The 25715-nt window shown below is 42.9% G+C and overlaps 1 protein-coding gene across 2 annotated transcripts; it reads right to left on the bottom strand.

Moving 5' to 3' along the window:
• Positions 1–370: 370 nt before the first annotated feature.
• On the bottom strand, positions 371–25715 carry ATG4B (autophagy related 4B cysteine peptidase). Of its 2 annotated transcripts, none has more exons than XM_068954722.1 (13): positions 25583–25715; positions 19698–19796; positions 19113–19184; positions 14781–14879; positions 13464–13565; positions 12431–12503; positions 11240–11319; positions 7350–7546; positions 6275–6353; positions 5367–5512; positions 4646–4702; positions 4258–4351; positions 371–2193 (listed from the first exon to the last, which is right to left on the bottom strand). In XM_068954722.1, exons 1-13 carry the CDS (start codon positions 25590–25592, stop codon positions 2120–2122), a joined length of 1182 nt encoding a protein of 393 aa, XP_068810823.1. In that variant the 5' UTR covers positions 25593–25715; the 3' UTR covers positions 371–2119. The 2 variants fall into 2 exon arrangements, with proteins under 2 accessions (XP_068810823.1, XP_009665127.1); XM_009666832.2 differs by lacking the exon at positions 25583–25715 and adding an exon at positions 25073–25508.

Below are 25715 nucleotides of genomic sequence, written 5' to 3'. Positions count from 1 at the left end.
TGTATATTCTTCCACACCTCCTGTGGCAATCTTGCTGAAAACAGGCATTGGATGCAACAAGGAACATGTTGCCATGCCAAGGACAGGCCTGAGGGCATTAACCTTCTTGGGTGAGGAACATCAACTTTGTTACCACTGACTGCAATCCCAAGCAACCAGCCTGGATTCTATCAGATGCACCAAAGGGAAGATAAAGTTATTGTACACAATTCAACTTTTGCTCCCATCTTCCTTCTATTGCCCTAGAAGAGTAAAAATAGCTGAGCTGTAATTGTTTTAAGAGTATTCCAAACTGCACTGTAGGTTTACCAGATACCACCCCCCACCACGTTTGATTGATTAATGTGCAAGAACATTGGGGAAGACAACAGATTTTAGATTCATTTATTCAGATAGAAATTGAAAGCAGATGGAGCACAGCCCCACCTCTTCTGCTGCCTCCTCCCCTAACTACAAGAGAGGAGAGAAGCAGTCCAAGCAGCAAGTAATAATTTAGTGACAGAAGCATTGCCGTTTCAAGTTCAAACCTCTGCTTTTGGATGGCATGGAGACAGTTAAGAGCATCAGTAGGTCAGTCAAGGAGAAATGGGTCATTTCTAGCCCATTGCCATCACCTTTGGGCACAAAAGCATCAACTGTCAGGTTCTGAGCCTAGATGTACAAAACAAAGCTTTGTAAACAGAACGTAGCCTGCAGCATGCACTAAGGAAACTGTTCAGTTTGCATTAAGGTAACTCTCCTCCACAGTTAATCTTCAGCTGAATTCTGTTTATGCAGATAAGGATCATAGGCAGAACTATTATCTTAAAGGAGCTAAAATTTCCAGCTTAAGGGTGTTGGACCTTTTCACAGCATTCTGTCTTTGCTGACCTCTTTGGGATGATTACTTGAAAGAGATTTCTCCACATTAGCTCCTAGAGTACATTTATGCACACTCTGTGGGGAGGATGAATCTGCAGAAGAGCAAATGAAAAAGTACTAATGCAGCTATGAGGCCTACTCAATCTTCAGGCCCTTTTCTAATTTGGAAAGGGAGCGTCTAACAGGAATAGCTGGAGGAACTGCGGAACACGCTACAGAGGATACTTTGAGAATTTTATAGCCCACATTTTTGGTACCAACAGGATTAATTCACTAGACTACATGCCAACATGCTAGGGCATAGGCACAAGCAGTCCCATGACTGGTAGATTCTCAGTTGTCCTGTTCTGCCCTCTCCCTTCTGTGGACTATTTTTTTCCATGGCTACGGAATCCCGTTCTTTGCTCAAAGCAACTTCCATGACGATACTTTCTGTAGAGATTAATCCCTCCCAGAAGCATAATATTTTATTGACTCACTGAGCAAGAACCCACACACCTTGTTTTCTTCCCCTTCTTCCAGCTGTTATTTGAACTGAGATTATGATGTTTCCTCCTCAGTGGGATGAGTCTGCTCCAGAATCTCCCAGACAGCCTTTTGCTTATTGAATTGCCAGTCAGTTACCTCATAAATTACCCCAGCTGCCTTTTGATAGGATGATAGTGGGAAAGGAGTACTGCTCCTGCAAGGAAGTCCTGTTACACAAAGCATAATGAGGAATTTTTCTGTAGGAAACATGGCCATCCACACTGAGGGCTTCATAGCTGTCTACCTGGGACGTGTGTCTACTGTTAATTTGCATCGTTAGGTGCAGTTCAAGTTGGCCACCGAGAAGCCGCTAAAGGAATTAACTGTACATTTCACCTGCTAAGTTAGGGGTGGCTCTATTTAAGCTTCACAGGGGAGTTCCCATGTAAGGATTTAGCTCTTTAAGGGTTTCTGCTGCTCCCCCAGAAGGCCAACTGACCTGCTTTTGTAACAAATAGGCTTTGAACTCCGAGGCACCACTGCATCCACTTCCAGCAAGTGCTGAGAAATCCTGACTCCAGCCAGTAAGGCTCTAACATCCACTTGGTTCTTCATCCCAACGCAGACAATGCACACTCCATTCAGAGGCTGCACAGAATGCCAGGATGGACAAGAGGCAGGGATGGCAGCAAGCGCCTATGAAAACTGGTAGCCCCAGGCTCTCGAAGGAGCTCCCCCCCCCCTTCCCTGCACATAACACAAATTTGCAGAGTCAGTTTCCTATTTGCTTTCAAAGGGATAAGATTTCAAAGTCTTCATCTTCCGAGTCAAAGAACCTTTCCAATCTGTCGGCATCGGAGGAGTCTGCAAGAGAAAAAGAGAGGACCACCTCCATGGAACATACAGGCTGCTTCGCATCATAGATACCAGCAAGCTGGATGACAGCAGGATTGGAGTCACAGGCCTGGATGTGCAAGAGGTGCCATAACACACCTGAGTAAAGGCTCTGAGGAGGGGTGAGAACTGGCATTGGAGAGAATTATGTGGCGCACAGTAGATAGATACACACACTAGGTTTCACAGTTTCTGGCATAGCCCTTGCGCAGTACAACTTTCTGTTGTGACTGTTCTTTGTACAGTTCTTCCTGTGCAGCAGCTCTGTATCAGAATACAGTTCTGCCTGAAGAGGCTCAGATGGGAGAACTTGCTTAGGTATGTATTAATATCCGCTAAGAGTCATGGCCCAATTAAGTCATACAGGAATGTTGCTTTTTCCATGTACTAGAATGGGCGACTCATTTTCTGCTATAGTTGTTTTTGATGCAAATTATTGGGGAAAGGAGCAAAAGTAATTGCACACCTTGCCAGAGGCTGTCACTCAGCTGAATCCAACTGTGGAGTAAGCCCTTGTTCCATCAGAGAAGACATTTTCAAGTTACCTCAAGAACTCGTTATAGTGCAGTCATTTGAGCAGTGTTTTGCCTCATTGCACCCTATTCCCTTTTCTGCTTGTCTTTATCACTCATGTCCCCTCCCAAAAAGCAATTAATACATTCCACTTTGCAAGGGAGGGGAAGATATTTGCTCCCGCATGTCCTTCCAACTCCATGATGAAGAGGAGCACACACCTACAGGGGAAGCAGCTTTACCATAGGGGAAATTCAGGTGAGAGGGTGTGGACAAGGCTGGGAAGTAGAGAAGCAATCTACATTAGCTCAGGCTTCAAGAAAGCATGCACTAGATTTGGTAAGAACAAACAGCCAGCCAAAAGCTCAACTGCAGCAGTGGATTGTTAGGGACAGAAGTGCATGGGCACAAGGCTACAAACCCCTTCGTACATTTTGTGACAAACTGTTTAATCCTACGACGGTGCGCACAAATGTTGGTGTGACTGTTCCTGATCAAACAGGATGCTGGCAGCACAACTTCTAGAGATGCTCCTCAGAGGAGTTGCCCCCTTCACCTAAGTAAAACAGTGGAGTACCCAACCAACTGGGGAAAACGAGAACAAGGGATTGGACATTCATGAGAATATCATTAATCCCTCCAGCAAGAGCTAGGATGGTAAGAGAAATGGAATGGCCATAATAGATGGGAGTGGCCCTACAACCTCAAAAAGGGGGAGAGAAGTAAAAGACAAATAGCCCATTACAAAAACATTTTTAAGAAGGGGAAAAAAAAAGGCAGAAATTAGGAACAATTTAATACAGACAAGGATCAATAAACAGTTTTAGGGAATTGAGCACTCTTGGAGGAAGAGTGATACGGAAGGCTTTGAAAGATTATGCTAAGAGAGAGAAGGAGATACAGGGAGAAATAGAAAGACAGGTCAGAGTGCAGGACACAAGTGACAGGACACAATCCAATGCCTAGTGATAGGGGAAATTTATCCACACATACTCACTCCTCTCAGCAGTAGCTGTAAATGGCTCTTTATCTCCTGCAATGTTCATGGCCATTATTAACATGATTAAGAGTCTCGCGGAAGAGATACTGCCCAGCAATCGTTCCTTTTTGCATCATCAGGGCTAGGCACATGCAAGAGGAAGGAATCCCTTACACTGGAACTAAATTTTACCAACACTGTCTTTGACTGTTTCCAGTACCCAGAGGCTCAGTGGTTCTCAGCCTTGCCAACGAACCCTTACATTTTCTCCAAACATTCCTTTAGAAATCATAAGTTCAGATTACTGTAACAGCTTGTGAGCTTGCTTTTTCCAGTCACCATTCACAGGCTCAACCTGAAAATAAATCTGAGATGCTGTGAGATCTGTTCAGAGCCAAAGAATGAGATCAATTGACCTAAGACCTCCAGATCAAACTCTAGGCCAAACAGGAACAAACCAGAAGTTCCTGTGCAATCTACACATTTTCAGAAAACCAAAGGGACAAGCTCACCCTTAGCTTTGCCTTCCTGTGTTGCCTTACCTGGTGTGAGATTCAGAACATCAGGGTTGGAGAAATGTGATGGCTGGCGTTCTACCAGTTCAAACATTGGCAATGCTCCTCTTACCAGGGACAGCTGTGGAGCAAGAGCAGAGCTGTGAGAACACACACCTCTGTACTCAAGGTGTTCTGAGTCTTAAGAGAAGATGCCAATTTGTTGGATTTCAGTGCACCGGAAAAAACATTTTCCAAATCTTTGATTCATATCAGCAGCAGAATTTCAGAGCTATCTTCTTTCTGGTACTTTAAAATACTATTTCTGTACTCTTTAAAATGGGATCATGCTACAGAGAACACACTGTCTCTGCCTTAATTTGGAAATTCCACAATAACCTGTGTTCCTTTCACAATGATATACTTGAACACAAACCTTTTTGATTTGCTGGCACCAATCATTAAAGTCCTCCTCTGTGTTGCAGAAAAAGCCCTGAAAAAAGAATTCATTATCTTTGTATGACTATAAATTGATCATTTCAGTCGTAAGGCCTTATATTAATGCCAAGCAACATGACCAGGGCTGCGAGCAGTTACAACACTTCAAATTGCCTTCCTTTAAACCACAGATTACAATGCCCTGCTAAACTGTATACTCCCCATAGACTCAATGTAACCTGACTATCCAAGTGCTGGAAGCAGCAGTTTAATAAGTCTGCTCTCCAGCAGGAGGAATCTTGGATAGAAACAGTCCATTGGAAACAAAGGGCAGTCATCTCAGACGCAATATTGAAGCCACATTGAATCCAACAGCATAACAGGATTCAGATCAGCCCTTCAAAAGGGATCAAAGCCCAAACTAAATCTGAGAGGAGACTCCGCCCCATGGAGAAAGACACTTAACTGCTACGCAACTGCTACGCAAGGGGAATTTCGCTGTACCGAACTGCCTCCTACAAGAGGAGCTGCTTTACCAATGTTATTGTTACTGAAAGCCATTGGTAGCACTTGCCCAGAACACAGTACACCTGTGGAGTACCCAACCTGTCATCCCTTCCTTTGCCCTGGGGAAAGTGACTGCTGAGAACGTGAGGGACCATCACACTGCTACTTCAGGTGATCAAGAGCCAGCACGGAAACATGCAGCAAGAACGCACCACCGCAATGGAAGGGTCAAGCTCGGCAATGCTCATTCTGCAGGGAGGGTGCTGGCAGTGGAAGCTTTCATCAGGGAGACAGCCGTTCTCGTTGGGCTCCACTGCAGGCTGTGTAGTGTGGGGATCCAGATAAATGAGCTCCTCACCTGGACAGACAGGCAAGGAGACATGAACAGCAAGAATCATGCCTGAAGTTGTTCTTCTGAGAGGCAAATGGTGAGATACAAGCAGGAGGAAGAGTGATGAAAGAGACGGCTCTAGAGTTCCTACACGGGAATCCATGTTCTAGGGACAAATTGCTTTCAGCTGCTTCCCCAGAAGCTTCTCATCTAGAGAAAGAGCCAGCTGTCCACAGAAACACAGTGCCCACTCTGCAGGGGCACTCTGGGCTCAAGGAACATGCACTGTTTGGATACTGTTCCTGCACAGGTCTTCCAGGGTCCTGTGCATGCTGAAGTCCGCCCAAGAAATCTGAAGCACAATCAGCTTGGGGTCTCAGACAGAGAGCAAAAGGACAGAAAGGAGGAGAGCAAAGGGACAACAGTTCATAGGGTTTCAGAAAGGTAACAACTGAAGGACAGCTCCGAGCTCCTGTGAAGGGAGGTCAGCTCTGCATCTAGAAAGAGGTCACTATACAGACATCTTTGCAGATAGGTTTTAGCGTTATACAGTGGAAGGTTTAAGGCTTGTACTATGGCACTTGCCCCATGCTACATCGCCCAGATCCTTCAAAGAGGTTCAGCCCACAGCAGCCTTCCACTCCTCCTGGAGGAAAGAGGAACCTCACAGCATGCCCCATAGTATAAGCAGGAGAGCTGTAGTGCCCCAGGAGCATTTCCAGCTGGGGACGTGGGGGGAGATGCTTGGAAACTCTTTGCAGTACTCTGTGGAGATGGCTGGGCACTCACCTACGTAGCCAATGAAGTAGTGGGCACTGTTTGGTTTCCCTCCGATCACTCCCAGGGACTGAGGCATCATGAAGCAGTGCTGCAAGAGCAATACAGAAAACACACAGCTGACAGACAATGAGACAACAAGTGGCAACAAAAGCAAACAACCAAAAATACAGTGGGAAGGAAAGAGTGGGACTCTGAAAATCAGCAACTCTAGTGGCAAAAACAGCCATTTCTGGAGAGAAGCTCTGCCAGAAAGGCTGAAGGCTGCAACACAGGGCCTTGAAGGGACAGGGAAACAACTCATAAACACTTTTAAATTGGTGACAGGAACACACAAGTAGACCAGATGGAGAAGGCAGCACTATTCCAGCACTCAGCATGGGCAAGGTCCTGACTCTGCTGCAGTCAGTGGCAAGATCCCCTCCATTTCAGCAGGACTAGGACTCGCCACCAAGTTGCAACAGTCCTCTCACAAGGGAATTCAGGAAAGAGTCTGTATTTAGCTTCCGTATCTAGCTGCGTGATCCATGCACTGTTCACTGAATAAAGGGCAAGTTACCTAGCCTGAATTTGGAGCTGTCTTACCCATGCAGCTGAGAGACTGATAGTAAGACAACGTGCATCCTGTCTTAGGCACGGACTCTGTACATCCCAAACTCTGCAACCTTCTGTTATTCCACACTGCAGTCATCGGTCAACTTATACCCTCAGTCTGCTTGTGGCTCCAGTGTTGAAGCGTGCAAGTTTGAAACGCAACATTCATTAAGATTCAGGTTGCTACCAAGCACAGCGCAGCAGCTGCGCTCAACAAATGCTTCAGCAGGTTGATACCATCTGTACACAGACAGGGACTGAGATTAAGCTGTGGGATAAAAATCCTCAAAAAAATCCCATTTTTATGACTAAACCCTGCAGGAACCCACATCCTGACCTCCAGCAAGAATTGTCTCTAAACCCATTTTTCTTTTGAAAAAAGGACAACTTCTTCTGAGTATTTTTGCCCCAAAACCAGATTACAGAAATGACTTAATTCACAGCAGGGTCTTTAAGCATCAAAACACCAGGAATTCAGCTCCAGATCCCCTACCTTCAGTGTTTCAATATAGGCTTCATTGATTTCTGTGAGCCCAAGACGGAGAGGTATCAGCAGCACCAGTGGCTTCCATACTGAGAGCCTATCTCTAACCCCTGCTTCCTCTGGGTACCCGTTATAGAGCAGGTCTGACTCCACAGCAGGGAATGCTGCAGCTCCAGCACATGAGAAGTTGGACTGGCACAACCGCCCTACAGAAAGGGAACATGAGCAGAAAGCATCAGGAACAACCTCAGCCTCCGGACCGTGAACAATTCTATTCTACCTCTGACCAACAACTGATATGTATCAAAAGCCTACAGCACTTTAAATTTTTATTCATTTTTATTTTTTAAGAGGTCCAGTGCTCTGATGGTGTGATTTACTCCCTAGAGTGCTTCTGACAGAGCTCAGAATTTCATCTAAGCTTCATCTAAGAACTTCATCTAAGCATCATGCAAGGTTACACCAAAGCATGCTGTGCTCCCAGCCAACAGTCGGTGGGCCATCAAAATGCAAATGATTCCAGCAGGTGAACAGCTAAGCAACCATCTGTGTCAACAACATTAAAACAATTTGATCAGGAGGACAGGTAAAAGTTCTGAAATCAGAGAGCAAGTAGGCAGAAAGAAAAAAAAAGTCTAGAGTTGGAGTGGATGAGGATACCCATGTTAAAATATTAGGGCTTAACACAGGAATGCTTCACTTGTAATTTGCACTGTAACAAGATACAAACATGGTATATGTTTAAAGTAGTTTGTAAGACTTAGGCTTTTTCTGGCAAAAAATATTACAAAAGTCAAGCAAGTCAAACCACAAGACAATCCGACCAGAGTGCAGCCAAAGCTAGAGACTTAAAGATTTGAAAGATGTCATTTTCCTAAAGGGGCATTAAGTTCTTTAGGGATTTAAACAGGGATCATTCAGAAGCTACTTAAGAGACCTAAAGCACATTAATCATTAAATTCTGCAACTTTAGCATAAGCTTTGCCTGTAACATATAAGGCAATGTAACTCCTCAGGGCATAGCCATGACATAAGCACTATGCATCTGCATTCTATAGGCTTGACAAATGCACAGGCAGTAAACGGTACAACCAGATTAGGTAAATTCTGGTACAGAAACACCTCTAAGCCTACCTGTCTCACTGGCCAATTCCACTGTTTGCTAGGTATGTGTGCATGTGTGTGTAGATGTGAAGAAAAGACCCCAAAACAAAAGAACCCATAGCATCTTAACTGTGAAGCCAAGCCAAGTAGATAAAGTACCAGAGACCCATCTAATTTATTCCTTGCCCAAGCTGAATGCCGTGTCCTACCTGCTAGAGTGTCATAACACCTTCATTACCAGCAATTTCAACAGGGTGTTTGCTGACTACTAAAGGTCTGAATCCCAGCTCGTTAAGGAGGGGATTAAAAAAAAAAAAAAAAGAAAGTAGGACTTCAATCTAAAGTCTCAGGAGGTACGCTCTAGCTGGTTGTACAGCATTGCTTTCTAATTGAGTGTTTTTTCCCTGCAAAGTATCTGTTACTTTCATGTCCATTGAGCCATCTTTAAAAACCTTCTTGCTGTAACCAGTCCTTTAGCAATGAACTTTAGGACTTCCCAGTTTCTTGTCTTTAGAAAGCCATAGCATTGTTCTCACAGCTCTTTGTCGTGCAATGGATTTCCAAATCAGTATGAGAGACAACCTGCACCGAACAATTTGCAAATGCTCCATGTACTTTCTCTTTAGGAGGGAGAGTGTGCATGCATTATAGATCTATATATAGATATCTATATACATATCTTATCTCTCTCTCTCTATATATATATATTTTATATACTCATACATGCAATAGTTGCCAGAGGTCCTGAGAAAACTGGAATAATTCACTACAAATCATGACTATCTCATTAAAATAGTAAAGATCCTGGTTTTGTTGGGGTTGCCTGACTCTTCTGATGATCAGCTGGGCCCAATGCAGCTGCCAATCTGGGGCTGTCACCAGGGGGTGGGGGCAACGACAACTGCAGGTTTCTTCATCAGGCAAAGTATCTGGCAATCCTGCATTGTCATATGAACATATTAAACCCTAGTTTAAGTAGTAGGGAGCTCAGCACAGATTAAATTCATCCTGCTTTTTCAGTAGATTTGGCAGCGCTATTGTCCCACAGCACAGTGGAACCTACCTACAGCTTCCCAGCAAAACCCTGAATTCAAATGGTTTACTGAAAATACATTCCAAAGAGTTGACACAGCATCTTCCCTGCTTCAGCTTCTGTCAGCTACTGGGTTTACTCTTCTTGGATTCTCACCACCTTTCTGATGCACTGGATCCTCCAAACCCCCACTAAAATCACCTTTCTGATACATTGGACTGATTCAGAAGGGTTAAACGCATGTTTTTTCACTGCAGTAGCAAAAGGCATTTCCTATTCACCTTAGGATGAACAGATGCCCACTATAGTATTAGCAACTGAATTTATTTAATAGATGTAGAAAACTGCATTAACTTCTGAATGCTCCACTGTCCAGAGATATTTGGGGCATAACATATATATGCACACACATACAGACACATAACACAAAAGACGCATTCACACAGTCACTTTTAGGTCTTAGAAAACGGTAATAGCATGATTCACATTCGAGGAAAACAAACAAAAAACCCCACACTACAAGCCACGTAGAAACGTTACTTGAAGTGGTGTCAGTGGTCAACACAAGCCACACAGACAAGAGCCTGCAGCATACCCAAGCCTTGCAGCCAGCATGCCTCAGTATAGAAGTAGTTTTTCCAGGCTAAAGGTGAAATAAATCCAATTCCTGTCTTCATGCTGGCCCTTCTTTAAGCCAAGAACATCAGCACATGACTTCACACGACTACCGGCACCTAAGGTTAGACAGGCACTTCTGCTCAACTGGATCCTCCATTTATTGGCCTCTCAACTGAGACTAACCAGTAAGAGATGTGACTTTGAAAAATGACAACCCTGCACTGTAAGGACAAACTGTCCTTGCCTGTTCCGGCTCCATGGCAGCCTAAGCCAATCTAACTGCCGTCTGCCATGATCCTACTTTGCACCAGCTCTAACACTTACTAGACTGTTTTGTGTCTCATTTCAGCACACTAACCTGGCATAAAACATTGAATGTTTTGTGGCAGGTAAGTACCAAGCCTCATGAGTCAGGGTCTCACAAACACTAGAGCAAGACTGGGAGGATGGTGGGGCCAGGACCATGCAGGACTGCAGCAACCAGTGAATCAGCCATTTGGCTTTGGCTACCTGGGCAGTGAAGCCTGAGCAAGCATGCTAGGTATGAACAGGTTCCACAGCTTATTATTAGCCTCTGGAGTCATCCTCTTGTCAGGAGGCACTAGAAAAGAGTAACCACTCCTTAAAAGATATCTCTGGAGATGGTTTCCCTTCTTCAAAACAAGTTTTTTGGGGGAGGAGGGGGGGGAAGGGTGAGGAAGAAATACATTTTGCTCGTTTTCAGAGATCTGTTCCAGCTTTCTTACTCTGCCTAATGGCAGAGACATTTCTACCCCATTAAAAGAGAGAGGAAGCAGACATTTACTGCTCGCTACAGGTAGCACAGGTTTGACACTACCTCCCAGGTAGCTCCCAACTATTGTCTGAAAGTCAGCAGGTCCTTCTCTCCAGATCCAGAGGTCACAATGTCAAGTCAGAGGCTTTATCAGACAAAGTAAAAATGAAACAAGGGGCTTCCTTGCCCTAGAACAGCAATCATTGGGTTTTAGCACACTAGTCATAGCTTTAGCACACTAAGTCATAGTTTTAAGACTCCTGTCTTTATTTCAAGTTTGTTGTGCTGTATTACTATATGTTTTCCAGTTCTCCCCTGGCTTCTTGCTGCCACAAGGCATGCCACATTCTACTTCTGTGTGATACTTACTAATTTCTTCCATCACTACAGTGTTGTCCATGGCTATATGCACTGCCAGTGAACTCCATGTATCAAAAGTGGCAAGTTTTCTAGAAGAAAAGTTATTGGGGAAAAAAAAAAAAAGGCAAGTAAGGACTAGTTACAATACACAAGACAAAAATGGTGTTGTACTAAAGAGGAGAAATTGGATCAGGAGAGACTGACTTTCGCCAATTACATGTATGAAAACATACTTTACAGCATATCAGAGTTGTAGAATTCATTGCCACTAGTAATAAGGGCCAGATATATAAATAGGTTGCAAATGGAATCACACCTGTGAATCTGACTCTCAGCAGCTATTAAATAACATAGCCCAGATAAAAGTCTCTAACTTGAAGTCCTATAACTGCTCGTTGCCAGAAAATGAGACAGCATATAAGGTTCGGGAAGGGAAATCCCTTTGACTTTCCCCAAATATCTCTTGATGGCCTGTTGCAGATACTGGGTGAAATGGGCGTGTGTCTGAAGTGGGAGATCTGGTTTTTGGCAATCCCAGCCTTTATCAGGGAGCTCCCAGCTCATCTAATGAAAGAAGTGAGGAAAGCATAGTGACAGGAGGAAGAGCGTTTTTGAAAAGACAGCAGGGGCCAAATATGGCTGTTTTTATCAAGTCCCAGTATTAAAGGCAGTCCATGCTCCAGCACAGCTCTGATCCTCTGCCTGTCAGCAGAGGAGCCAGGCAGCAAGTATTTATGCTTTCCTATGCTAGTGCATTAAACACTTGAAGGCCTGTTAGCAGCCCTTTGCTGCTGCTGCTGCTGCTGTTGTTGTTGTCAGGTTAGCAGAGGCAACTCTCAGATGCTAGCACAGATCCAAACGACAACGACCATCTACTTTGACAACTGCTTCTGCTCTGATGCAAGAAGTGTTCCATTCAGTTCCAGCAGCAAGCACATGATTTGTGGGGTGCATAGAGAGATTTTCAGGGGTTAGCCTCACCTTGAATTCAGTTTTCTCTCATATCCTGCCAGTGTGTGAGTAACAGAAGGACTCAAAGTTCCTGCCCAACCAGGTTGATAAAAGGTCAAGTAGGTTGCCTGCTAACACCATTCAACATTATGCTTCATCCAATGGGCAGAAGCCTCTAGGCCAGGAGGTATTACAAACCAAGCGACTCCACTGCTTTGCTCAAAAGAAAAGGACAAACCCAGCACTTACTTGAGCACTTGTGCGACTGTGTTTGGTCCATACCACTGGCCTATGGATTTCCCCTCTCCAACTCCCATCTGGGCTGCATTACAAGAAAAAACAAAATAATTTAGCAAATAATTTCATCTTCACTCTCCCCTTTCCCAATGCGTTAATGAGAGTTTGCATTTAATAAGACAGAAATCTAATTTGGAAACATTTTGGGGTCATCAGAATCTACCCTTTCATGAGGCAGCTTAGCATAGAAGTTCATGCAACTTCTGAAAACAGTCAGCTAAAAAAGCTACAAGATTGAACAAGGCTTGGAGCAGCACAGCTTTAATATTAACCCTGCTTTGAGGGTGGTGCTCTAGAGACCTCTAACCTAACTTATGCTAGGATTTCCAAGCTTCAGAAAGGATCATTGGGTTTATCTACTCAAAAAGAGATGGGAGAGAAAAGTAAATCCTCAGGGATTGTAAAGCAAATCCTTCCCCCAAAAAACCATAATACAGAAGTCCAAAAAGCAATATTACCTCAGAAGAAATTTTTATTTAGAGTGTTTGATTTCCAGGAGCATCCCCATAACCACTTAGTCACTGAAATTGTAGGTACCTTAACAGGTACAGGAAAAACTCGAGGAGGCTCGTTCTCTCCCTCTTTCATTTACCAGGGAAGTTTGTATTAAAGTGAGATTCTTTCTTAGTTCACTTGCTACTTGTGAAAATTTCTTCATCCAGCAATCTTCTCACATTGCAATATCTTAGAGACATCATCTACATCCTTTTCTCTTATCTTAGTTATCTAAGGCAAGGAAAGTGATGCTGAACACAGCCTAAAGCACTGGGCTAACATAAAGGTCTTCATGGAGTCACAAGAAAATCTATCATAACCCGTAATACAAAGTGGCAGTTCTAGATCATGTCAGAAAACAAGCAGTATGATATCATATACTAGCTGACCTGCTACTTTTTTGGCTAAGCTGCTAAAATAAGCATGGAGTGATGTTCTACAGCCATGGGAAATCTAGATAGAATATCCCACAAACTCTTTAGCATCTTACCTATCTGGTGAATGGAGTAGTAGCTATCTTTTTTGTCGATGAAGGCATTAAGTACGCTGAAATAATTATCCATCTGCCTCTTCCCTTTTATCCACCTCCAGTCTAATGCAAGCAAGGGGTTAGGTGAAACAGAACAGGTTATTTATTAGCAGCTGGAGACTGCCAGCTACAAAAAGCTCTCTTCCCTGTGCATCAACCCCGATAAGATTTTCATGTTGCTATCTTACTACTAGGCATCAGAGGCATTCCCAACACTGAAGAATGAATTTTAATAGAGTAAACCTTTAGAGTAAACCTTTAAAGGTTTAAAAATTAAAGTTTTAACAATTTAAAGTAAACCTTTCCACAGCCAAGGTAAAGGAATATCACCCACAGAAAATCAGAACATACAAATTCCACCTCTATCCCACAGAGAGGAAATAGGATTAGAATTTCTCATGGACAGGCATGAACTGCATGTTCCATGGAAAAACAGGTGCATTCATGACAAAAATCATCTTCCACAAATTCAAAGACCATCAACAACTATCAAAAAATGTCTGATATAGCGGCTTACAGATCAAGCATGAATAAAGTTCTAGAATAGAAGTATTCAGGTAGAAGAAACTATGCTCAGCAAATTAGGACCTCTTCACAGAGGTTAAAAACGGAACTGTAAACAGGAGTTAATTACCAAGTAGTTTTAAGAAGGTTTTTTAAGGTTTTTTAAAACTTCAGAATTATAAAAAAATAGTAATAATAATAAAATCAATAAAACGTGGTACTTGCTTGACTAAATCTTCAGTGGATTTAGCTAGCGTATCTCGGGGCTCTGTTCTGTCTTAAGGGTTGGACAAGGCTTTGCAAAAATATGGAGTCATTCAGAAAATACCTGACACTTAGCAGTATGTATGTCAGACTGCTGTAGCCATAGGTTGAAATATTAAGGTGGTGTTTTCACCTTACTGTGATGTGATTCATATCTGAATATCTCATATTATTGAAAGGAAATAGATAGTTCCTCAGCCAGAGAAGAATTTAAAGAGAACGGCTACAGCGAATATATTTCTTCCTCTCTCCATCCTCCCATGTAAAACTATATTTACCTATGTAGAATAGCAGATAGCAGGGAAAAAATAAACTGCTGGAGGATTTTCAATAGACTTCTCAATAGCCCTGAACCTGAGAAGACTCAGGAAAAATTTATGCAGCCATAGCAATTCCCAGCTGTGCCCTTCACAATTCTTAATTGTGTCTTGTTATCTGCTCTCCTTACAAGTATTGCATTTCTTGGAGAACGTGGCTTTGGAAGTCAATATGGACTGTGTACTGGTTTACCTCTGCCCAAATGCCTGCAGACTAAGGCCTGAGCAAAGATCATCTGGCCACACCGCAACATACAGCCCCAGCCAGTATCAGATGTGGGCCCGGTTCCTCCTGTAACCAAAAAAGAAAACAAATATATAAAGAATGGAACAACGGTACTAAGGGGGAGAGAAAACGAAGGCACTGTAAGCCTGCAAAGGTAGCTGGTTCATCCAAGATATGAAGCTGGGAATTAGGACTATGACAGCTCACACATTCAAGGCTAAGGAATAAACATACAGTTAGCAGTGACTAACATAGTGATATTCCTTAAAACAAAAACAAACAAACAACACCACCACACACTGAAAGGGGGAAAGAAACCTTCAACAGGAACTCCAAGCAACTCAGCTAGAAAGCAATCTGAATTCCTCATGAGCACAGCAGCCCTCAAGACTAGTTTCAGTTTCCCAGCCCGACTGAGAGAGACATTTCTAAACAGAAGTGTTTGTTACAGACCATTTCTTCTAATGCTCATCCTAAGTAGACAGCTCACCATGAAAAAATGACATCAGTCACAAGGAATTCCCACATCATAAGCAGCTGATGACTAGATGAGATTCCAAAGTGAACAACATAGAGTTAAGTCAAAAAACCAAAACAACATAATATTAGAATATAAGCTGGATTAGTTCACACTGGGAAATCTGAGACAAAAACCTTAAGGCTGAAAGCATTTCCATGACAGAACTTCAAGAAGAAACTGCTGCTTCTCCACTGAAGCTGTGGCTATTATTAAAAGCTTCACAGATAAAAAGTTTAGAGTGACCACAGCTAATGAGCTGTCTTACAAGCACGCAGTCAGCTGTGCCTTAGCACAACTGCTAGAGGGAGTTTCCTTGTAAACCTGCTTTTTCCTCCTTTTGATTCTATCCAACTGTTCTGTATGAAAAACACGGGAGGCAAAACACCCAAAAAGAACTATTTCGCTAACTTCTATTTGATCAGCAGAGCTCTTCTATAGTTTTGCTGGCAATCTAATGTATACTAAAATTGCTAATGCTTAACACAGTGAATACACGCCATTCTCCTTGCCCTCTCAGGACCTTACAAGCTTTTTCCAGTGCGAAGATGGAGGGAATAGAGTGGGATATTTCAGTGGGATATAGAGAAATAGTTAAGAAAAAAGAAAAAAAGAAAAAGAGGAGGGCTGGGAGAAGAAAGCCTGAAAAAACCACAAAGTTACTGTACCATGAGCAAATCATATCTATACCATAACAAGGGAATTTTTTTTCCCCTTTAATAACTCTCTTCTTCCTGCAGGCCTACTGCAGTTGCCTGCAAGAATTGAGAGAGACTCCACTTGAAAAGTAAGTTTTGCTCCCACTCAAATGCAAGACCGGGACAGAAATAGGTTCAGAAATTAGAGTGGGTTGAAGGAAGAAAACGTGGATTTGGTTAAGCTGGTACCTCTAAAAATTAGAGGCAGCTCTTTACACCGCTGAGTTGCTGGAGGCAAAAGACAATTTCTGTGATGAACCATCACTTTTATATGTGGAATTATGATCTCCAGACTGCAAGAATTAGTAAGAGTCTTTAATTCTAAGTCTAACATTCAGGGAGAGAGTTTGGTCCACTCAGAAAGTCTAGTAGAGAAGGAAAAGCCTAGATGTGCTATTGCATGTGAAAATTAAAATTACTTCAGTAAATATCATAGGACCAGTGACTTCCAATCTTTCTTGACTTACAGAACCTTAAGAACCTAAGAACCTTCCTTTGCTGCAGAACATATAAGAAATTCTTTTTTAACTTGTGGTGTGGAGAGCCCTGAAGATACTGGACAACTTCTAAGGAAAGGCATCTAAAAGAAACCCCAATCCGTGGATACATGCTAACGCTTTAATATCAAAGCGTGCTTAACTATGGCTCACAGACACAACTTTAACAGGATTAAACTGCAGCAAAGAGATGCTTCAAACCTTGTTAGCTAAGGCCTTTCCAGGGACTGAAAGAACAGAGCAAGCCAGAACAACTATCAGGAAGTCTCTTTTCCAAATCTGAGCCATTTCCCCGCTGACAGAAGGGGATGACATTGACAGTGGGGACACTGAAGGAGCTTGGAATCCCATTCACATGCTTTCAGATTTATTCTGATACCCCTTCCATCCACTACACAAAAGCATGCTACAGAATAAACCATGCAGAATTTCCAGGGCTGGGGCGAGTTTTTTCGGGACTGTTTTTTGCTTTTTTAAACAGCAGAAATATCTTAAGGAACCGTCACCAATAAGTCTGCCTTTGAATTCACCAGGAAATGTTCCTCCTATTACTACAGTCCCTGTGTGTAACATCCAGTTCAGATATAAAAACCCCATAGTTTAGAGCAGATGCTTTAAGGCAGCCATTTCTGTATTATACCTCTAGCTTCTATCTCTTTAATTCACATCAGGCCCAAGAAAGACCATAATTAAATAATTCTTCACTTCAGACTTATGTAGGACATCATTAGCACTGAAAGTACAACATTTTTCCCGTGCTGCTTAAAGAAAGGAGGTTCCCAATAGGCTTCCCACACTCATTCTTGTGTCCTTTTTAAAATGATTATTATACCTCATACCTGGGGGGAACAAAAGTTCTGGTAACAGTTGCATAAAAAAGTCTATTCTATCAAGTAAGACAAGCGTATTTCAGATTTCCAGGATGGGAAATGAATTAGTGCTATGCTTGTGGGGATTGATATGAGTTTTTAGTAAGTAGAGATAACAGGATTAGTTATTGGAAATAATACAAATAATTTGTTTCAGAAACATTTTCTTCAAAATTGATGTCAGCATCAGGTTCTCCCCTGAATCCTGGATTACCATTAAAAGCCACACTAAAGAGCTATTCTGCAGCGGAACAGATGACCATTTTGGTAATGCCTACAGCGTTCAATGATTTTCCCCACCATCAAAAAACACAAACATTCAGGTTATTGTATTATCTTTGAACTCATTTTTGTTTTTATTAACACCTGTTTCTTATTAGGTCACATCAGATTATTCTGTAAATCATGAAATAGGCTTAAAGAGTGACCACGCTGGGCAGGTACAACTGCCAGACTACACTGCCTTGAGATACCAGCATACTAAGAATACAGCTGGGGGGGGGGAGGGGGGCCACGAGGGATGAGACCAAAACAATCAACTAACCAAAATCAACCGCTCACATCTCCCAACCAAATTACAGATGTGACATGGAATATCTTCAACAGAATTATGAAGTGTGGTTTCATTTTCAACAATATTGCTTCTAAACAGAGGGGGATGAGCTACGCTTTTCTGTATTTTGGTCAGCAACAGTATTCTTTCACATATACCTGAGCTGTCCTCGCCTTAGCTGTAAAATAAATAACACAGGGAAAAAAAAAAAAACATCATTCTTAAAGCCAACTCATCTAGTGCTCTTTGATTTAAGGGTCACAGTCATGACATGAGGCAGTTCAAGGACAGAGTCAAATTCAAATACTCAGTAGTTATTAAAAAAAGGAATTCTTTTCTTTTTATCTTCCTACTGGAAAAAATAATAATAATAAACCCAGTCCAGGCAAACAAAATAAGGTATTTCAGAACAGAGGGCTTTCAAAACATCATAGCTAAGAACCCTAAGGGATATCACCGTATCTACTTCTGACAGGAAAAAGAAAAGAGTTGCCAAGGTTTTAAATAGGCAATAATTTTTATCTCTTGCTTTCCCCTTAAAAAGAGAAATGTGCACATTCATATGAAAAAGGAATTTGAAGATAGGCACTAAGAAGAACAGAATCTTGGCTTACCTGTAGTATCTGTAATATCTTTCCCATTAACATCTGATCATCTCACAATCCTTAACATATTTATCCCCAATAATCCCAGAAAGAAAAAGGAAGCCTTGTTATTTCTGCATCACAGATGGAAATAGCAGCAAAACTCTGATGTGCCCAAGGTTACAGGTGCATGTCTCAAGTCTAGTACTTTCCACAAGACCAACATTCTCCCTTTCATTGGTAAGACAGACAGATCCATAAATCCCAAGAGGTTTAAAAAAAAAAAAAAAGCCAATGAAAAGTCAGGAACATGAGCTCTTATCTTCTGATGAAGCTTTTGTGGAAACATTATCTCACTGTTAGTAAGCGACATAAAGCCTGGTTGTCAAAGAGACTTCAAAGTCTCCTCTTGAAATTAGCTTTCCTGAAATCAGCAGTACACCCTATGTTTCTACAGCTTGTGTTCACTTCCAATAGGAGGACACTCTCTACCCTAAATGAAGTCATTGGAAATCTCCCAGTGGGTCAGGCTATTACCAGTAGGCCAGCCTACATTTCCAGGACTTGTCTACAATACTTACCGATAGCAGAGAAGTTCTTCCTGTAGGTGAACCAAAGCCGAGAGGTCACATCCAACAAGATCTCTTCTTTCTCTAAAAATTTTTCAAAATCAAAAGATACACATATAAGATAGCATCAGACATATCTAAAACCCTCTCCCACCCCCCTTCACTCATGACAGCAGTGTTCTGTTCCTCACTCACTCTGTTTGTCCAAAGAGACAAAGTCTGGTTGAGGAACAGGAGAGCATCAAGTGCAAAAGAAACTTTCTCTTTCTCCACAAGGCCACAACTAACCAAAAGACACCATGGTCACAGGTCCATTTTAAAGTAGTAAGCCGTTTCCTCACCTTTCCTCTGAGATTTCCCCTTTCTTCAATCTTCCTGGCCTCATGCTGCAAGTCCCAATAGCTAATAAATGTTAGCTTTCTGCAGGAAAATATCCTACAGTCCAAAGAGATGGCCAGGCAGGAAGAAGCACGGCAGTTACAGTCTCTGCTTTGTACTTACAAAGTCCGCAGTCACCTTGCTCCTCAGAAAACAATATTCAGTACTAACAAAGCCCTCTGGAGCAATAGAGAACATCATATTGTGCATGTAAAATACCTGTAAAAACACTGTATTTTCGGCCTAATATCCAAACAGGTTCTTTGGTCTCAGGGAAGTCTTCATACTCAAACCTGAGGGTGTCATAGGTAAGAGTAGCTGGAAAGAGAGAGACAAAGTTACATATCCTTCATAGTTTTTCCTTGCTGTTTAAAAATTATATTAAGATTGCCTTCTTCCACAGAAGGGCACAGTAACTTCCAGACTGGATCAGCTCCAAGCTCTGTCTAGCCCAGAGTTGAGTGGGTCAAAGAAAACATTAAGGACTATCTGGCAGCGGCATTCTACTGTCTGCTTCCCAGCACAGGTATCACTGTACACACTAAAATGGTCATCAGCATTTAGGACCTAGAGTTTAGGTCCTCTTCTCAAAGGACCCAAGTGATTGAAATCCTTCTTCCAGGAGATGTAATTTTTGGTGGTATAATAAGAAAAGCATAGATTACATTAACACGGAAACCAAACCTTGCTTCTGAAGTCAATCCCTCCCACATGGCATCGATACTGAAAATAATCAACAGCTAAGAAGGAGAAGAGCTGTCCTTTACAAACATCACACTGTAAGACCTGAGGAACGCAGACCTGTGCTGAAGTGTACAAGTTCACAAGTGACAGGCATACCTGTATCCACTTTACTGGTTCCCTTCACAACATGGCATTGATCAGTGCCTAAATATCTGCCTCTTCTTACACAATGGCAGAGCACTGCTCATTCTGCAACAGAGCAAATCAGCAGTGCTGCAAGACAACCCTGATCAGGGTATCTTAGCTCTTCATGCAAAATGCACAGACAACAGAGGGAAAAAAGTTGGATATGCTATGCTCTATTAGGTCTGTATTTGTAAACAAGGTGCTTTAACGTGGTCTGGAAGACCTTGAACTGAGCCTCGGGGGGGGGGGGGGGAGGGAGAGAGGACTTGTTTGAAAGCATCTTTGTAAGAGTATAATTGCATCTAATTCTATAGGCATCATTCTTAAACAAACCACACATTAAATTTAGAGGAGAACTAAGGTAAACCGTTCTCTAACTGTTAAAGTGACTATTGAAAATATTTCTAATAGTAAACTCGATAAAATCTGCAGTAATTTAACATGAATTTAAAATAGGGCAATGGACTGCAGGCCCAAAAGTTCCTCTTTGCCCCATTTTCTTTGAAAGCTGCACACCTCACTTTTTGCTTCCCCCAAAACGTACCTGCTTTTTCCCCTGGTGTTGCCTATGAACCAGATCACACTGTTCTCACAAGTGGAAAATGTATGTAGAAGTTCAGTTTTCCTCTCCATTAGTCTCTGTTTAACTTTCCTGAGCATTAATCCAGAGCATCAGAAAATAACTACTTGACCAAATTGTATTCAGAAAACAACAGCTCCAGAAGGTCACCACAGGATTCTGCTCTTTCTCCTTCCACAAATCTCAGACAACTTGTTTGTCCAAACGTAATGTAGGCTGGGTGAGATATTTTGCCTTCCTGCAGGTCCCTCATCAGTCTTCCGCCTCTGGGCTCTCTAATCTAAAACACTAATACCAAACATCAAAGAAACTACTAAGTAGCAGCAGCAAGACACCACCATTAAGACCAACTATTGTTAAAACAGCAGCCCTAGCAAGACAAACACAGAGTAGGCTTACAAATCTAATTTTTAATTGGACTCTGGCCTTAAATCTAGCACAAAAATTTTCAAGCATTTTCACCGTGTGAATTACTTCAATACACTCTACTTCAGACACATTTGAGACCGTATGGGCCACACATTCCCATCCTATCACATGACTCCTCAATAAAAAGCTAAGCAAAACAATTCTGCTTGCGCAGAAAAACGCCAGCAAAGCAATACAATCTTTTCCTCTCACTAAAACATTTCAGCAGTGAAATTAAGCATGTCTTTACTGTATACTAGCCAAACTTTAACTATCCACAATGGTCTACAGTTTGTATGTCTATTTTCACTTAATAGTTTGTCTTGTTTTGCCCCTTTCTGACTCAATGTTAGTGATGTTCTTCTGGGGGGGCGGGGTGGGGAGAAGCTATGATTTCTGCAGACATTTTCAGGTGCATTGCAAATACCTATCTTCATATGCTCTGACACTTTCAAAATTTAATCCACTGTGCTGTTGCCCAGGCTCAGCCTGCCCAGAAGAGCTAAATATTTTAGCAAGCAGGACCAAAACAGTTCAGATAGGGGCATGAAGGGGATTGCAGCTCACATACAGCTTTTATTTTCTCCTAAAATTGGAGGCAAAGAGTGTGGAAATAAATAAAACTAGAATCCACTAAGCAGAAATCCTATTCGAAGATACTCCTTTAATAGCTGCAAAAGTCAGGTGAGACGAGTAAACTTCTCCAACAGCACTCCAAGACTTCTCCCTCAAGAAGCCCTGAATCTAGTTTAAATACTGACCTGTTAGCACCCAGGACAGTAGAGCAGCAGCCTTCGCAAAAAATCCAGGCGCACATCAAATGTGACAACTCAACTTCCTTCAATGCACAGTGGATTTAGAGTTAAAAAGGCAAAAATGTCAATCCTGCAAATCATACTCTCAGAAAGGCAAGCTCTCCTTCCAGGAAACTCAAGCATGCTGTGTGAATCACGCAGAGCTAGGCTGGAGCTTTGCCTTACTATGTGCACACCTTGTGCAAGATCTGCTCTAGCAGCCCAGAACAGTTTCTCATCCCAACCCCTCCCTAAAATACCCTGACAGAAAAGACAAAATGCTGCACATGCCACTACAGAAAACCTCTATATTAAGAAACTCTGATGTAGACATTCAAAAAAAAAAAAAAAGCAACTGCATTAAATACTAGCACTAAGACTGAATGTCTCAGTTCTTTTCTCCTATGCATATTTTTAAAACTTCCCAGTTATAAGATAACAGACAAAGACACAAAACCGTGTCTTGAATAAAGCTCAGGAAACCAAAACTTGATGCACACAGCACGCATGCTCAATATCAGTGACTTTTAATATGAGTTCACTAAACAGAAGAACGCACGGTGGCCCAGAAGCACATGTAAGGTTACCGAAAAACTGAATTAGAACAATCTTGTCAGTGTGAGAGAACAAGAAAAACTGTCCTAATACATGATGAGATTTGGGTAGTGCGTGAAATCTTAACTCCTTTCTTATATTCTTAAACTGTACAATGAAAAAGCTGAGCTAGCTGAGCAGACTTTTGAATTCTCTGATTTGTGATGTCAAATTGCAGATGTCATGCTAAAGGCAACATGCAAGCTTACAGTAACAAGTCCTTAATGGCCATGCTAATTTTATCTGTTTTACCGAAACACAAACAGTTTTTGTTTCGATCAACTTTAGGAAACAAAGAGCAGCAACACTCAAAACTTTGAGGACTCAGATAGAAATAAGTGATTTTCCTTGTGTTTACACAGCAAACAGCTGATGTTCACTCAGGCATAAATCATCTCGATTGCAGTTTGCCTGTACAACTTAGATGCTTTGCAGGAAAATCTTTTTTATAAAAACACTGAAGTAAAGATTTGGAGTGTCATACTGAAGGCAAACCAAACTTTGTAATACCTCCCCCCCCAGACTGCTTCTTGGGCTTTCCCCACTCTTTGGCAAGGCTTCTCTCTTCTGCACAGGAGCATTTGCCAGGCAGTGCCAGCAACAGCTTAGGGACATTTTCCCAAGTCTTCCAGCCTCAAATTAATACTGCCAAAATAAATAAAAACGAGGCAGATGATCATCTCTCTCAGCTGATAGAGATACACCATCAAGGCAGAGTAAAGAAAAGGAAAGTTATCAGATATAGAATATTTCAAAAAAAAAGTCAAGAGTTAAGTTGAATTTATTGCATTAAAGTTCATAGCTTAAAAAGGCTTAGAAAAAAGACAACTGTAGAACAGCCCAGACCCTTATTTCTGGCCTTTGTAGAAGAAAGATTAAGCCTTTTCTTTCTCCTAAGCCCTTTCCAACAAGATAAACCTGATTATCTAAGGAATAACATGCAGTTAAGAGACAGTCAAGGAAGAAAGTTAGTCAACTGGAGAATAGCTTTCTCTTGGAGGCCCAGAACAAACAGTTCAAAGTCTGCCACTGAGGTCCTCAGACCCTCTCAGAAGCAGCACTCCGAGGAGAAGGCTCTTGAGCTTTCCTTGCTTTACAGCCCAGAAACCAATATTGTTTTGCCTACAGCAGATTCGGCTGGGTGAAGTCCTGCCATCTTCACAGCAAGGTTTTCTTGACTTGTTAAATCTTGTAAAGCTTATAAAAGGGTAAAGCAAATCACATCTATTGGCTCAGAGTATGTTATTTCACGTGCTGGAATGCATTTTGTTCCCACGTACGAGAGACTGGATGCAACAACGTGCAAGGACACATTAGGCAGAAAGTCAGGAGGCTATCAACTTCCCTCACAACAACAGTGCCTGCATCAAGGACAAAAACATAGATAGCAGTCCCATGGCACAAGATCAACAAATTCCCTCCACATACATGCTGACATGCTCAAAACAAAGCGGGAGCCCACACAGCATAGAAAAACATTCATTACTATGGGATGGCACTCATCTCTGGTCAGGACTGATGGGAACTACTACTACATGAAGGCTAGCAGGAAAACTAACATCAATCCAGGTCCTAACAGACTTCTTTCTCCCCATACAACAAAAAAATCTCTATCACAAAAAGCCTTGCTAGCACTCTCAGAAAAGGTGATAAATGGTCACAGAGAGCAACCACATCATCTTATCCCTACAAGCAGTATCTCTACAAGAGGGCTGCTATGCCTTGTGAGCAGAGCATAGAGAAAGCTTATGCAGCTATTCTTTACGCCCTGTAATTTGCTCCCAGGCCAACATCATCCAGGTAGCACCTTTAAACAACATGAAACAGCTGAGCACTTTTTAAAAACGATAAACAGATATGATCAGAAGGATAAAACAGATTTACTCAAGGTACCAGACAAATACACTGCCAAAGAGAAGGCTCCCTTTTAGCATTTACCTTCAATCACAGAAGTAAGCAGTAAAAAAGCCTGAGTGTTTTTCTCACGTGCGTTGAGCCTGTACGCTTCCCAAAATAGCAAGTAGCGTGTACCCACCAGATACACCCTAAGCTCAGAAGGGACGTGAGTTCTGCAGAATCAGAAATGCTGCATCCGAGGGGGATGACCAAGCTAAGGACAAACTACCTACAAGAGGACCAAGGAAACTGCCATTCCAGGTACACGTTTGGTGCTTGCAAAACTGTCAGAGGCAGAGAGGAGAGATCTCTTTCAACTCAGCGCATTTTACCAGCAGTTGCACACACATCGCTGGAGCTAAAAGCTAAACTGCTAGAGTCCGTCAGAAGCAGGCACAAGGCATCGAGGACCTCAGAGCACCGGAAACTTTCCCCTGTGGAACGAGTACTACCTGATTTGCTGCTACCTTCTCTTGGAGTCAGAGACAAGTTTTTCGGCATCGCTCTCTGCAAGAAACATCTTCAGTTTTTTGGAACACGCGTCTCGGCCTTTCCTGCCGCTGACAAAAGGCCTGGAGCACACAAGCCAGTGCTCTTCGCCCGCCTGCCGCTCCTCAGCCAGAGCCCAGAGGTGGTTTCTGTCAGCCTGGACCGCCTCCCCTTGCTCTAGCCGGGCAATCCCTGTCCTCGGCAGCCGCAGGCGAAGGGACAAAGCCCCCCGCAGCCCCCGCGGCCCTCAGGGCGGGTTCTCCCCCGGAGATGCTGCAGGCCTCAAACGGCCGCAACGCGGGGACCGGGGCGGCCGGGCCCTGTCACGCGTTACTGCTCGCTCCTGAGAGGAGAGGAACTACCTTTCCCTCCCTCTCCGGGCCCGCCCCGACCCGGCTCGCCGCCCCAGGTCCCCGCCCGCGCAGCGGCGCCGCCAAAGGGAGAGAAGGGGCAGCCCGGCCGCCGCTCCCTACCTGCGTCCATCTCGGCAGCCGAGCGGCCCCACCGAGGGCTGCGGCCCCTGCCGTCTCCACAGACACATACGCCCCGGCACAGCCTAGCCCGCTGCTGCTAGGGAGCGCGGCGCCCGCCCAATGAGAGCGCCGC

The sequence above is a fragment of the Struthio camelus genome, chromosome 9, assembly GCF_040807025.1.
Source record: "Struthio camelus isolate bStrCam1 chromosome 9, bStrCam1.hap1, whole genome shotgun sequence".
In the NCBI taxonomy this organism is placed as follows: domain Eukaryota; kingdom Metazoa; phylum Chordata; class Aves; order Struthioniformes; family Struthionidae; genus Struthio; species Struthio camelus.
This window is presented reverse-complemented; position numbering and strand designations above follow the sequence as displayed.